Here is a 14,647-nt window from a genome sequence, read left to right on the forward strand (position 1 = left end):
CAAGTTAAGATAGTTCTCAGTTATAAACTCTGAGAATTCTACCGGTCCTTTAATTACCTCCTACTTTAAGTTCCTGTAGGTTGCCATTATACTGTGAACAGTGGAAGAACAGTCTTGCTTGCCGTTCTGAACACTGAATGAATCCATAGGAGGTCAGCAGTTTTTCAATAACCCCAGTTTCACGCAGTCCTGCAGAAGTACCATTGGGGTACCCGTTGTGTCCATTGTTATGGAGAAGGTTTGGATCAAAGCTCATCTGAAATCAAAAGGAAACTTGTTAACTCTTCCAAGAGCAATCCCCATTCCTTTATTAGTCTTACTCAATATAATACAGTAGAAAAGAGCAAGAGTCCAGTAGCACCTTAAAGTCATACTAGCTAGTCATTCTAGCTGTATCTGAAGAAGTGAGCTGTGGCTCACGAAAGCTCATACCCTGCCAGAAATTTTGTTGGTCTTTAAGATGCTACTGGACTCTTGCTCTTTTCTACTGCTACTGACAGACTAACACAGCTACCCATCATGATCTATCAATATAATACAGAACAAGTACTGAATGAATGCCAACAATCAAAGACTATCAAACAAGAAAGTTGGCAACTAACAGCTAATGAGACATAGGGTTTATGAGATACCTGCCAACAGCTGTAGAACTCAGCTTTAACTAACTACACATGGGTAATTCAACTTACTGTATACACGCCATAAACTCAATACAGCACTCAAGATCAGCCTAATACAGCCTGCATTTGACAACAGATGTCATCAATAAAGCAAAGCCAAAACATTATGAACAAACTTCGTCTCAAAATGACTTCCATAATTGCTTTAGTCCCAACATCACCCTTAAAATTTTACAAAATATTGGGACTACCAGGTGTCATCACTTGCCATAGTAATTGATCTTAAATGTTCCTGCAGCATCTGAAATGGATCTGTTAACTCCATTAAAAGGAGTGGAAATATTAGAGGTAAATGGCTAATGTTCAATATTCCATAGCTTTTCTATAAATAGGTAAAATAAATCAGTCTTCAAGTCTTTAATCATATGGGACTTTTACAACAATTTGGCTAACAAATAAAATCCAGCACAGTTATTATTAGGGCACCCCTCGTAATGTGTTAAAGGAACCAGTGAAAACACCATGCAAGTTCAAAACAAGGCAATGGCAAAACCATGCATTCTGAAACTATATTACACACATGCTGCAGTTTCCTGTGTATCTGTTTAAGAAAAGCAATTTTCTGCTACTCTGAACAACCACAGGGGTACAAAAATCCCAAACATAAGACACGTTAGAAACTGCCAAGTTGTATGACTTAACAGATCACCTGCCAAACTGAACTGAAATCTGATAATAAAAGCAGTCTGTATCATCAGCCACAGTAAGTTCTTGACCTACCATTCAAGAACAATGTTGCATATGAAGTTCACAGGCAGTTTGAAGACAAAAACTGCAATATTAAACTCACTAACCATGGAGTAACTCCAGATGAGCTCAACAAGAAAAGCAAGTATGCATGTATAAGTATGGACTGGAAAAGTCTTTAGAGGCTTTTTAATCAACTGGGACTTGTAAGAAGGTGATAATATAACATATTAGAAAAGTGGGAACTTTTTATCTCCAAAGTAAATCACTCCCCCTCCCCAAACCCTAAACCACCCAAAATAAACATATTACAAAGGTGGCAACATTAGAGATGCAACAATCCCTCTGGAGAGGATGCCTACAACGTTTAAGCTGGTTTGTCACAGATCATGTCATATTGCAAGTGTGTCAAGGCAAGCTTCTCTCTTAGATCGGCACTATGATTTTTTCCAAATTTAAATTTAGTTTTGCTTGTTTACACCTGTAAGCAGACAAAATAAATTCAACCAACATTTCATAAGACATAAAATTAAGTTGCAATCCCCACCCACCAGACACCACACACAAACACTGAGACATTAAGTTTCTGAAACAGATACAGGAATGCACAATCTGAGAATCCAGCAAAATTTCCAGCTGGTTCAGGTGGCATTTTAATCAGTTAACCTGTTGAGGAGATTTAATATCAGTGACATTAGAAGGGAGAACAAAAACACATAAGAGTTAACAGCTAAGATCACCATGCTGTGATGACATATCTGTTAACTGACATCCTGACTTACAGATCTTTGATAAAGGGGGGTCCTCTTCTGTTTTTTAGACCCAGATGAAGTAGAAGATGAAGAGAAAGGTAAAGGATGAGAAGGAAGGGGAGCTGCAGGAGGGGGGAGAGGATCTGATGACACAGTATAATGGTTCTCCATCTCATACAGCTGTGATAACATAGTACACAGTATAACTAGTCAATAGTTAGCACATCTTTAAAATACATCCAAGTAACTATCAAATTCCATGTCTCAAGAGACTTAGCTGGAAGTCAAAAGTAGTCAATCCAAATTTTGCATTTCATATGATTACAGCATCAATTGTATGAGAAAGCTCTATTTCTAGGACAGTAATTCCTCGCCAACAATGCTTGAAGTAGCTCACTACCAAGATCCTTGTACAAGAGTAATCATAAGGAGAGATGTCACTGGAGAAAAATACACACAGTAGACAAAGCCAATGGTTGTCATGTTATTCATGTTCTTGCACTACAACAAGAACTTGCCCAAATAAGACAGTATTAGATTTCTCTCCTTTCCCACTTTAAAGGGAGAACCTTAAGTCTGAAGAGAGTAATAGGTACTTTATTAAGAGCCAGAAAAACTGCTTCTTGTTACACAGGTTCTGTTTTTTGTAGCTGAGGCTTTGAGTAAGAGGCTCAAGGATCTATGCCCATGGCATATCCAACAAACCCTCTAGAAAGCACATTCACATACTGAGGTTTCACGAGCTCGATTTTAGGACAGCTAACCTATCTTTTGCAATACTGTAAGTCTTTGAAAGATAGCCAATCCTACCTTCGCCTTCTCATGACTTGGAGAACACAGCATACCACCTGAATTTAATGCATGATCAGTTCAAAATTTGGTCCTCAATTCAATTTAGCATCGCTTCAGCAACAGTGGCAGCAAGTTTACAGAAGGCATCAGCTCGACCACAGCTTTATTAAATACATTATGCAAACACTATTGCACAGAGTAGAACTCAACAGAAAATATGCTGCAGACTATTTATTTAAGGCGTAAATTCTATTGAATGTATTATGTCACTCTTATATTTGCAGACAGTTGCTAGTTAACTGTTGCCCCATGCCAAAACTATAATGGAGGAAAAATATCCCGTTAATGGGTAACTTTCAGTTCTTTAAGGCAAGAAGATTTTAAAGTCTTATACCCTGGAATGTTCCTGGTTTTAAATGTATGACAGTGCCTTAACTAGTGGTTCATTTAAGCCAGTGTTTACTTAGACTGACAGTGGCTTTCCAAGGTTCAGAGACAAAACTCTTGCTACCTAGCATCTTTAATTGGATATGCTGGGAATTAGACCTGGGAACCTGTACATGTAGAGTATATGCTCTACAAGAAAGGGACAGCTCCATCCCATGCTAGACTGAAAGCTCCATTTTAGACATCCTCAACTATTTTCAAACTTGACTTTGAGAAACCTGACTCAAGTTTTAGATGGTCATGACTACTGTAGCCATTTGTTTTTTATTTAGACAAGACTTCAGAATGTTTTAAGTTAACCCATACTTAAATATGCCAAACATGAGAACAGCCACCCTATTAAAGTGAAAGAACACTGTATCAGTTTAACCTGTTGAAAAATTAATCGAATAGTTATTTTCTAAACTCACTGTACCACTTTTTTGCTAATTTAGAACAGTGGTGGTAAAGTCTCAATTAAATAGTTATTAACTATAAGTCCCAGCTAAAGGTAGAGTTCCTACACACAGAACAGGAGATTCTGTTAAATACTCCCAAAGGCAGAAAACTCAGATTTTTAGAGTATGGACACCTTATGTTTTCCACAGAAGTGACAGCAGAATTTCAAAATTCTGTATGGATTGGGTTTTATTTTTAGGAACAGCTGGAGAGGTAACCAATTGCCCTGCTATAGGAACTAGGCCTGGTACAATGACCAATGAAGAGAATGATTGGGAATGAGGGGGAAGAGTGTGAAATGACTTTCAAACTGAAACTATCAAATTAGAGAGTTTTAGTCTGCTCACCGCACTCTGGTAAAGTTACAAGTTGATAAGAGGCCCCCAATTGAGCAGGTATTTCTGCTAGTAATTGGCAAACTGGCCACATATTTCTTGCTCAAAGGAGGTTGTTGCATCACACCATCTGAGCTAGCTTGGCTTTACCTTTAAGAATATTGCTAGTATGGCAAAAGAACTTACTGATTGGCCATAAGGTGATAAATTCAGTCCGACTGGAGATGCATTGCCCAGGTTGGCACTAACGTATGCAGTAGGGGGAGAAGACGGCATGGAAAATTCAACAAATTCTTTCCAGGTGCTTGCCATATTTTTACGCCTGTTTCAACTTAATTTTATAATGCTGCATATAACAAAATCAAACAAGACAACCTTGTCAATGTAAATCTGCCACTTATCCAGCGTCATCAAAAAAAGCTGCCATTTTGGCAGCCTCCTAACATTTTAGACAAGAAGGGGTTGATGTGCTAGTTAAGGAAGCATTTATTAGCTTTATTTACTTCAGAGGGGTTCTGAAATGGAGAAAGAAGCTGGCTGCTAACTGAACCCATGGTTACTATCAATTTTGCTATCCTTACAACAGCAGATAATTCACATTTAACCTACCAGCTTATGAAATGGAGACTCACTGACGGATACCAGTACTTGGGAAAAGGATATGAAGAAAGTTTGAGACCAGATTCACAATATTAGAGTAAACTGATTTTGAAAGTGAGAAACTGGAAAATAGTAGCAGAAAGCTTTGAAGAACAGCTACAAGACTGCATCCTGTTAACTCAACAAGTATAACCAACGGTAATGCTGAGATGCCGGAATAATTTAAGAGGAGTGCCATATCTACTTTGACATTCTGACCAACAGCAGTAGTACAGATTTAAACAAAACAATTTAACTGTTTTATCAAACAGTAACATTAAAACTATATGGTGCTATTAAACAGAGTACATGCACCAACCTCGCAGTGATATTCTAATATTGCACTTTCAGTAGTATTCGCCGATTCTTCGTTTCAGCACACGTTTCAAAGTTTGAAGATTGCTATTGTTAAAAAAAGAGATAGCAAGAGAAAAGTGATCTATCAAGCTAATAAGGAATAACTGGTGCTGGGCAGTTTCAGCACAGCACTGAAGAAAACAAAGACTACTAGCAGCGTTGGGACGTGCTCTTTTGAAGCTGTTGAGTAGGCACAAACTTCTTGTTTCAGATCAAGTGTTGTGTCTTCAGTGTAAAGTTTACTCTTCTTTGGTCTTGTTTTGTTGTTACGATGTGGTATGTTCCTTTCCTGATCTGAACTTGAAGCAGCAGTTTCAGGTGGTAAATTCTGTTCTGTTACACTTCATACTGGAGAAAGAGACAAACAAGGTAAGTTTAATAGGCCACAGGTTTACAGATGTACTATGGACATTTGACAGAAGAGAACCTCACCCCAATTCTGAGCAGAAGAGTTAACCTCTCACCTTAGGCTCTAGAAATGTTATTAATGCTTTAAAAATCATTTCTAGCTGTTCATGGACTATACACCAGTTAGAAGCAGTACATTCTACAGCAGTGAACAAACCTCAGTGTTCAATCTCAACTGCTGCAAATTTAGTTATTACACTAACTGTTCAATCCTGAAGAGGAGGGGAAGCTCCATAGGAGCCAGTGTGACCCTGCACTGGCATCCGTGCCACTTTACCATGGCACAAAGTGGCATGGACTCCAGTGCAGGGGCAAATATGCTAGTGCCAGGGAGTTGTGTTGGACTCCGCTGCCATGGAAAATCTGGAAGGGAAAGCCAGCATGGGGGGGGGGGGCAGCGCGGATGTCAGTCAGCTTCCAGACCCCTTTTGCCCTGGGAATGGCCCCTTCTCATTGCGACGTTGCTATGCCAGCAAAATAGCTGCCATAGCCTCGCTAACCACAATGGAGATTTTCAGGGATTTCCTAGTTTCTTTATTTTTATTCACTTCTTTTGTGGCCACGAAGCATCTGAGGAGGAGGCAGCTGCACCAATCCTGATGATGGTACATGCACCACCACCCCGCCAGGAATGGGCTGCCCATGTAAAATCTAGCCAACTTATCAAAACCACCTGTGATGGTTAAATAATAGCCAGGGGTCTGCCCAGTTTCAAATGGTTCATGTACATGTTCCAAGTACAATATTCAAAAGCATATTTATTCTACCCCAAAGGGAATTTCCTCAGTGTGACGTTTTCCTGAAAAGCAGCTGACCTCAACATTTTGATACTGACAAGCTGTAATTCAGTTTGTCTAAAATGCAGCAGCTAGGTTATTGTCGGGCAGGATATAGGGACAGTGTCACACCAGCACTGAAAGATCTGCACTGGTTACCCACTTGTTTCCAGGCACATTTCAAAGTGCTGGTTCTTATTTTTAAAGCCTAAAATGGCTTGCGGTTGTTGTACTTGAAAGACCCCCTCCAGCCCACCTGCCTCACAAGCCCTATTCTCTGTGCCCTCATCTTCACAGTTAGGCAAGCAGCAACCAGACACAGGGCTTTTTCAGCAGTGGCACCATACTTGTGGAATGCCCTTTCCCTTGATGCGTATCTGAGTTGCTTTCTTTTAGGTGTCAGCCAAAACATTTCTGTTCACCCAGACTTTTAATTGAGGGGTTGATTTTTAACATGATTTTAGTCTGAAAACTGTTATTTTAATTTGCCTGTGAACTGTCTTTATGACCTACGTTATTATACTGGATTTTATATTACTGGAATTTAATTAATATATTTTGTTGTTTGTGGAGAGGGAACATAAAAATGTTCTAAAGAAATAAATAAAACGACACTGCATAATATGAATAATCAACATAGTTACACAGGATACACAAGGCAACTACTAGGCCACAATTGGCCTCTCCATGCCAATCCCTACAATTCGCAGGCTAAAATCATATATCTCCACTCCAAGATTTAAGAGCTGAAAATATAACCATTTTTGTTTCCATCCATTTTCCAACCTAAAACTGTAGGACAAGGCCCGAGTGAAATTCATGACTTACATGTACTTTTTATATTTGATTTTTCCTCTCAGACTCTACGTACTCCAGAACTTCAAAAAGCTGTATATTCTATAGTTCAAGGGGTTGAATTAGGGTTTTCAATAGCATCATATTTATTGCTTTTCTTTCCATTTGCTCATTAATTAAGGGTTGCATACATTTTTTTATGCATACAAGGTTAGAATGTAATAAAGGACAGAGGATCCTCACTCCAAGAGGAGTTCTCTCAGCATCCAATTCTCAGTACAGAATGGACTGTGTTAAGTTACAAGGAAAGGAGGGCACATTAAGGCTGTAATGAAGAGGAAGGACTGATCAGGACAAAGATCTAGGAAACAGAACTGAATGAGGGAGAATTATTTTAGTTTTTATAGGATTACTGTTATATTATTGAACTCTTCCCAAAGCTCTAACTTCTTCAGAGGTCCTTTTTTGAGAAAAGGTAATAGGGCACAGTAGAAAGTGCTTCTTTATATTATTGGTGGCAAAAATTGCACAATAAAGTTAAATGCTTTAAAAACATCCAAACTAGTGTGTTCATGAAAAAAATGGAGGCTACCCAAACTTTTCTTCTAGCCAATAAAATATTACTGTAAGAACACACCCTAGCAGCTTGATCAAAAGACTTGTGTTTTAAATACATTTATTCTGTGATCATAGAAACGTTTGCTTAAAATATACTTGAAACATGTCATTTTTCAACAAGGTTCCTGCTCTAGTGAATCCAACAGGGACTAATGACTCAATCCTAGGCATGTTTACTTATTTTTATTTACTTGTTTTATACCTCGACGTTCTCCCAAATGGGGACCCAAAGTAGCATACATTGTTCTCCTCTCCTCTGTTTTATCCTCACAACCCTCTGGGGTAGGTTAGGCTGGGAGTATGTGACTGGTCCAAGATCACCCAGCAAACACGCATGACAGAGTAGGGGCCTCTAAGATCCTAGTCAAACACTAACGACTAGAGCAAACTAAGTGTGTAATGTTGAACAAGTTCAAATATTCCTAAGAAAACTGTGCATAGGATTGTGGCCTAAATCAGCTGAAATCTAAATATTTTATATATTTTTATTGTGGAAAGTCATTTGCTTTACCAGCAGAGGTCTTGGCCTGAGCCTCAATGAAATCACTGTGTATGTCTGTGCTTTAAATTCCTTACTTTTCAGCTCAGCTGCTATAAATACTCCTCCCAATAGTAAACACCCAGTGCAGCTGCCAAACCTTCAATGCAGCAGTCGCTGCTATAACACATGCATTCACAAAGGATTATCTCAAGTCAACGTCAGTAAGGAGAAAGTTAACAGCTGTCCTTATTTTTTCCTATTTTCTTCTCAGACGCATAAGTAATTTTGTTTTTTATATGTCTGCAAAGCTGATGTCATACACAGAAGCCATATTATGCATTGTAACTTTAACAAGATTTTTGGCTACTGTGTTTCCAGAGACCCCTACAAAAAAAATTCTCAACAACTCTGCTAGGGCATTTAAGAAATGCACTTCCACACATGGTATTTGGTAACATGTAAACTTAATATTCTGAATTATAAGAATCTACATGCAACCACAAAACAATATTTATAAATACCACACTATGGAAGTGAGAATGGTAGCACAATACCTAAATTTTGGTTTGAAAAATATAGCATCACCATCCTTAGCAAACCAGTGAATGAGTCCACAATCGTTTTCAATCAAATAAAACAGAAGAGGGAAGAGTGCTTTATTCTTATAACTATTTAGGGTCCAGACATTATTCCCTGCCGTAACAAAGCAGCGCTTTACTAAAATGGTCTGCTTAAAGGCGGTTTTTCCACAACCAAAACATTTGCGCTACACTCTGAAGGTATGATTACAATTATTTTAAACTTCCAGATCTCAATAAGTGATTGCGACAGCCCTATTGTAAAGTTAGCTATCAGATTCGTGCGAGAGAATAAACGCCGCTATCCTTTTCATCAACACGTAAGAGAAAGGAAACATGGCTGGCTGTCCCACCCCATACCGCAGCATCAGACTCAAGACAGCAGACAGCACATGGTCCCTAGGCTGCAAGATGGTGGCTCTTGCTACCGAGGGGCGATAAGTCTAAGGGTCTGCATCTTTACAGCAAAGGATGCGGAAACCCCGCTCCAAGCCCTAAAGCTGCTGACGGAAGCAAAGGCATCCAGCACTGGGCGTCCCTAACTGCCGGTTACGCCAACGGGGAGTTATCACCCTCCGGCGCCTGGGGCGTGTCCACTGTTTGCCCCTCTCCCCAGACTGAGGAGGAGGAGGGGGGGGGAGAAGAGAAGCAGGAAAATGGCGGCTGCTCCCCCTCACACAAAGGAAGACTGACCTACTCTTCCCCTCCCCACACCCTCACGCTGCATGCTGGGAGAGGTAGTTACATCACAGCCTTTGCTCCACGCCGTATGAGACATCGAAACTCCATCCCCCAGAAGGCCCAGGGGCCCAACCTCTTACAGGCGGCACACTGGGAACTGTAGTGCTTCCCGTCTCCGCTATCGTCGAAAGCGCCGCGCCCCTACACTCAATCCCCCGGCGGCCCCCGCGAAACGGCAACTGACGGAGTGCATCTCGGGAAACGTAGTGCGGCCGGGGTTCGGGCCCACCAGAGCGCTTTTTTCGCACTGACTTCAGGCAACCGGGAGGTAAAGAACAGGACAACCGACATGGCCTCCCGGATTCAGCATCGTTTTCTCTCTCTCTTTTACGCCCGTCTGCCAAGAGAGCAGACGCGGCGGGTGGGGGAGGGGTCCTACCCACTTAAGACCGTTGGCCACCAGGCCACGGAGAGCAGGCATCCCAAGCCACTCCCGCCCTATTATCTACCGCCCTCAGAGCCGCACGGGGCGGACACGGGAGACTGCGGTCTTCCCTCAGGGATCCGACTTACCCCAACAGCTCAGCGTCCCCGCTCCAGCGCCGCCATGAGCAGCACGGCACAGCACGTAGGAATAAATCCCGGCTTCTCGCGAGATTCGCGGGCAGAGGAGTGGGGCGGAGGTGGATTGACGCGTGCGCAGAAAGGCCACACCGCAAGGCTGGGACGGGGACAATAAGCGCTTAAGGATGTTCGGCTAAGCATGTGCGCTTTGCGCATGCGCGCTTTTCTCGGTTCGTAAGGAGCCGTGGAATCGTTTTGAGTGTTGTCCCGTTTCTCGGGTGTAAAACTCCCTCATAAACTGTCCTGGTCTAGAATGGCTACCTTTTTTTTTTTTTTGCATGTACCTTTCAATTAGAAGCACAACAAGCAGGAAGTTATTTAACAGGGAAACTTGACCCATCTTTACCTGTTGAGTAGCCGCCACACAAGGGACTGGAGCCTGGTAGGAAGGAAAGCCCTAACCTCAGTTCATTTAATTTTACCCTCCTATTAACCGACTCTATGATGTAAATATTAATTTTCTGATTAATTCTCTCCACCTGCAAAGCCTTAACTTTTGCAAGTACACCCCCACCCCCTCATGCTGGAACATTTGATGGGGTGCAAAAAGCAGTATTGAAAGCTACATGCCATTGGCTGCTAAAATTCAGTTTGTTATGTTGATATCTGAACTGTGAATGACAAACCTCACACCACCTTTTATTTCAAAAGGGGGAGCATTTGAGAATGGCTAAAGGTATATTTGGAGGGGGAAAGAGCAGTCCAGCAAGTGACTCTGAGAGATAACTGAGCCCATTGTAAGTCTCAACACAATGGTGGTGGTTCTCTAAACCTGGCAAAATAACAGGACAGTTTGGTGTGAGAATCAGTTGCACAACCATGCTTGGGCCTTATTTTCAGTCTGTGCTGCCAAAATATGCTGTCTTTTTTCTCTAGCTGTTAAGGTTTTCCCTTTGGATTCAGGTTCTATTTCTTTAAGCCAGAGGTTCCCAAATTGTGCTCCGAGGAGCACTTGGTGCTCCGTGAAACACCCCCTAGTGCTCCATGAAGAGATTGGAAAGAAAAATACTACTGTCATTCGGTTTAGTATATAGGTGCTAGGTGAAAATTAGTTCCCCTTGGCAAATTTCTCTCCTGAAAAGTGCTCCATGCCTCAAAAAGTTTGGGAAACTCTGCTTTAAGCCATTGATACATAACACAGTGCATGGAAGTGGGTATAATACTGGACTAACAGTCGGCCAGGAAGATTCTGCTTCCAATCTTACCTTAGCCATGAATTTACTAGATGGCTTTGGCAAGCCACTATCCTTTTATTTATTAAATGTATATTGTGTCCTTCTTCTGAGGAGCTCAGTGCAGCTCCCATGGCCTCCTCCTCCTTGGTTACCCCACAACTCTGTGACGTAGATTGGGCTAAGAGAGTAACCGGCCCAAAATCACCCCGTGAACTTCCTAGTTGTGGCAGAATTTGAATGCAGGTCTCTCCAGTCCTAGTCCAACAGCTACACCACTATTTCCTTATCTCAGTCCTCTTTTCTGCACTATAGAGACAAAACAGTGACTTAACCTGCAGTATTCTTATAAAGATTACTGAAATAATGTAATATATGTGAAACTACACTTGTATTATCATTTCCCTTCTCTGCCCTCCAAACAGTAAAACTACAGTAACGGAATGACACAGAGGACAGTTTACCCTATTCAAGAAGTGCACCTTCATAGAGAACATATATAGTTGCAAACGTCATACCTTCATCTGTGCACTAGGCCTAAAAGACCTCTAAGCATGCAACCCTTGCAAGCTTCAAGAGCTCCATTGGCTATCAAACTATTTCAGAGCACAATTCAAACTGCCTTTAAAACCCTATATGGCAAGAAAACAAGATAACTGAAAAACTGTTTGCCCTAGCGTTGCTAGCCTCCAGGTGGGGCCTTAGGATCTCCCAGAATTCCAACTGATTTCCAGACTACATAGATCTGTTCCCCTGGAGAAAATGGCTGCTATGAAGGGTTGGACTGTATGGTATTATACCCCACTATGTTAATTCCCCTCTCTAAACACCACCTTCCCCAGGTTCCACTGCCAAATCTTCAGGAATTTCTCGGTCCAGAGTTGGCAGCTCTACCATGCCCTCATAAAACCTGCCATGGTTTTCAGAGGCCTTGCTGTGTATGCATTCCTTTTGGCGGCGAGGGAAATGTCTATTTGGGACATGCGTTTAATTTGTGGGACATGCCATTTACCTCGTGCTTACTTTACTGTGATTTAGTGGCAGGTGAAAACTGGTTTACCCAGATTTTTGGTAGCACATAGGCCTGTTTTTTTCCATTGCTCTCTATGGGTTGGATCCAGACTAACATTTCCACGGGCACAAGCATTTCTGCTCACAGAGCGGAATCCTGTACCTAAGGTTAGGGGACACCAGGGAACAGGATTTCAGGGGGCATTTCGGACTGCTGCAGGAGAGGAGAGGAAATTGCAGTCCATGAGGTGAAATGCTTATGTCCACAGAAATGCAAAGGCTGGATCCAAACCTGTGTGATTCAGTCTGATATTGGTTTTTTTAGCTATTTACCTCTTTTATACTATATATATGTGTGTGTGTGTGTGTGTGTAAGTATATATGTGTATACATATATATTTAATTGCTGTTAGCTGCCTCTAGAACTCTAGAGCAGAGAAACAGGCACAGCAACACTATTTACAGTACTGTTCCGCACTCCCCACAGAAATTCCTCCTTACCTTTGTGACAGGAAAAACTTCCATCTGTTGGATTCCCACCTGCTATTTCATTATTGTATTTTCAGACTGAATAGCTATGTAGCAAAGTGTTCCACCACATCCAGATCCCAATGTATAGTACCAGTTTAAATGTTTGTGATACTTGACATCTGTACTGTGAAATACTCAGTTTACCAATGTACTATATGTTCTTTCAACCCAGCTTCCCCTCCCCCCGGGTCATCTCAAGCTGGAAAGCAAGTTCACCAGGCAATCCTGTGACTTGCCCATAAACTGTCTTAAAATACTTGCTTAATGGTAGCAGTGTCACTCATGCAGACCTGACTCACAAAGTAGAGGGCCCACTGCTCAGGAATATAGCATGCTGTGAAAGCATTAATAGGTTCAGTTCCCAACATTTCCAATTAACAAACAAAACAAAACCTTATTTGCTTGAGAACGTGGAAGGCCGTGCCAGCCCAGACTGTATGGGGCCAGTGGTGTGACTCCATATGAAACATGTTCATGTATAGTCTCCAAAATCATGAGTCTAGATTCTAATTAAACTAAATATGCTACAGTACAGGAAGAAAAACTCAGCTGCAGCTACTTTTTTTGAGGGTCTTGTTCATGTGAAACTCATCACAGCACTGGGAGTATGGAATACCAAGGACGAATCAGGGATTAGACCATAAACCTAATATAAGCCTGTTTTCCATAACCATGGCTCAGTCCTTGTACATGTAAAACAAGAACGACTTGAGCCCAGCCAGCCAGTGACTTACTGGAGGATGCAGTTTGTTTTATAATGTTCAAAACATGTAACCAGTTGGAGAGTCTCACAACATCCAAATGTTTGGAAATAGAAGACACAATTGAAGGGTATAGGGATGTCAACAATGCCTTCAAGTAGGACACAGAAGACACAGGGTGGATGGAAGAAGGGGAAAGAGGAGAAAGGAGAGGTGATGTTTGCTCAGCATTAATAGTCCTCAAATATTTTCAAACCCACCTTGTTCACCACCTTACAGGAAACTGTTGAAATACCAAGGAGCAGTGGTTCTCACTCTGTAGCTTCCGGAGAGCCATTACCATCAACCAAAACAGCCGCATAACTATTGTTTGCCCTGTGCATTACCCCAAACACACCCATACAAGGATATAAAGTTATACATATTGCATTTATAACTATATCAGTAGCCTGTTAAATTATCAGAGTACCTCTGAGCATGTAGGGCTGACTCTTCCCGCCACTTACACCTCAGCCAACCCCTGTATATCAGGGGCAGGGGGGTCTTGCAAGTCAGACTTACGACAAAAAGCAGTATACAAGCTTTCAAGTCCTCCACAACTCTTCCCTATGTTAAAAATTTCCTTCACATTGAACTCTTAGTACTGCAGGAAACAAGTTGATTAGAACTTCTGTCCGCAATAAGTTTTCTGTTTGCAAGGAGATTTGTTTTATGGGCTAGCATTCAACAGGGATATGCCCTGCTGCATACGTTGACCCAGCCTCATACACAGAAGCGCTACACCTCCACAACCTTGACATAATGATACACAGACAAGTTGTGTTGCGCTTTAAAAAGAAAACTTTGTTTTCTCTTGAGCCCATATTGATGAAATCATCCCAGTTTCTAAAGAGCTTCCATCCCTAGAGTGGGTCCTGCAGCTCAGGAAGGCTTGCAGCGTGCTTGTCCTGTCCCTCAGGGGTTGCCTGTTTCAAAGTAAGAACCACATGCCAACCACAGGAGCCCCCAGGCAGTGGCCTCGTCTACTTTCCTGGAATTTAGGGCAGGTGCCACACTGGGGAGCTTTGCTCAGAAGAAACGCAGGTGGCGTGTCAAAGAACTACATGTGGCTCCTAAGTCACTGAGTGGGTACCACTGACCTAGA

General features: G+C 41.7%; 1 protein-coding gene across 1 annotated transcript in view; it reads right to left on the reverse strand.

Moving 5' to 3' along the window:
* LOC130493060 (cold shock domain-containing protein E1) overlaps positions 1 to 10,170 on the reverse strand; it is a 36,385-nt gene extending 26,215 nt beyond the window's left edge. The window contains exons 1-5 of the mRNA XM_056866837.1: positions 10,038 to 10,170; positions 5,090 to 5,475; positions 4,318 to 4,477; positions 2,150 to 2,299; positions 58 to 256 (exon numbers count right to left, since the gene is read on the reverse strand). Of these exons, the coding sequence (XP_056722815.1) occupies positions 58 to 256; positions 2,150 to 2,299; positions 4,318 to 4,443 (475 nt within the window). The 5' untranslated portion in view covers positions 4,444 to 4,477; positions 5,090 to 5,475; positions 10,038 to 10,170. The remainder of the gene's footprint in view (positions 1 to 57; positions 257 to 2,149; positions 2,300 to 4,317; positions 4,478 to 5,089; positions 5,476 to 10,037) is intronic.
* Between the last annotated feature and the right edge of the window lie 4,477 nt (positions 10,171 to 14,647).

The sequence above is a fragment of the Euleptes europaea genome, unplaced genomic scaffold (assembly GCF_029931775.1).
Source record: "Euleptes europaea isolate rEulEur1 unplaced genomic scaffold, rEulEur1.hap1 scaffold_114, whole genome shotgun sequence".
NCBI lineage: Eukaryota > Metazoa > Chordata > Lepidosauria > Squamata > Sphaerodactylidae > Euleptes > Euleptes europaea.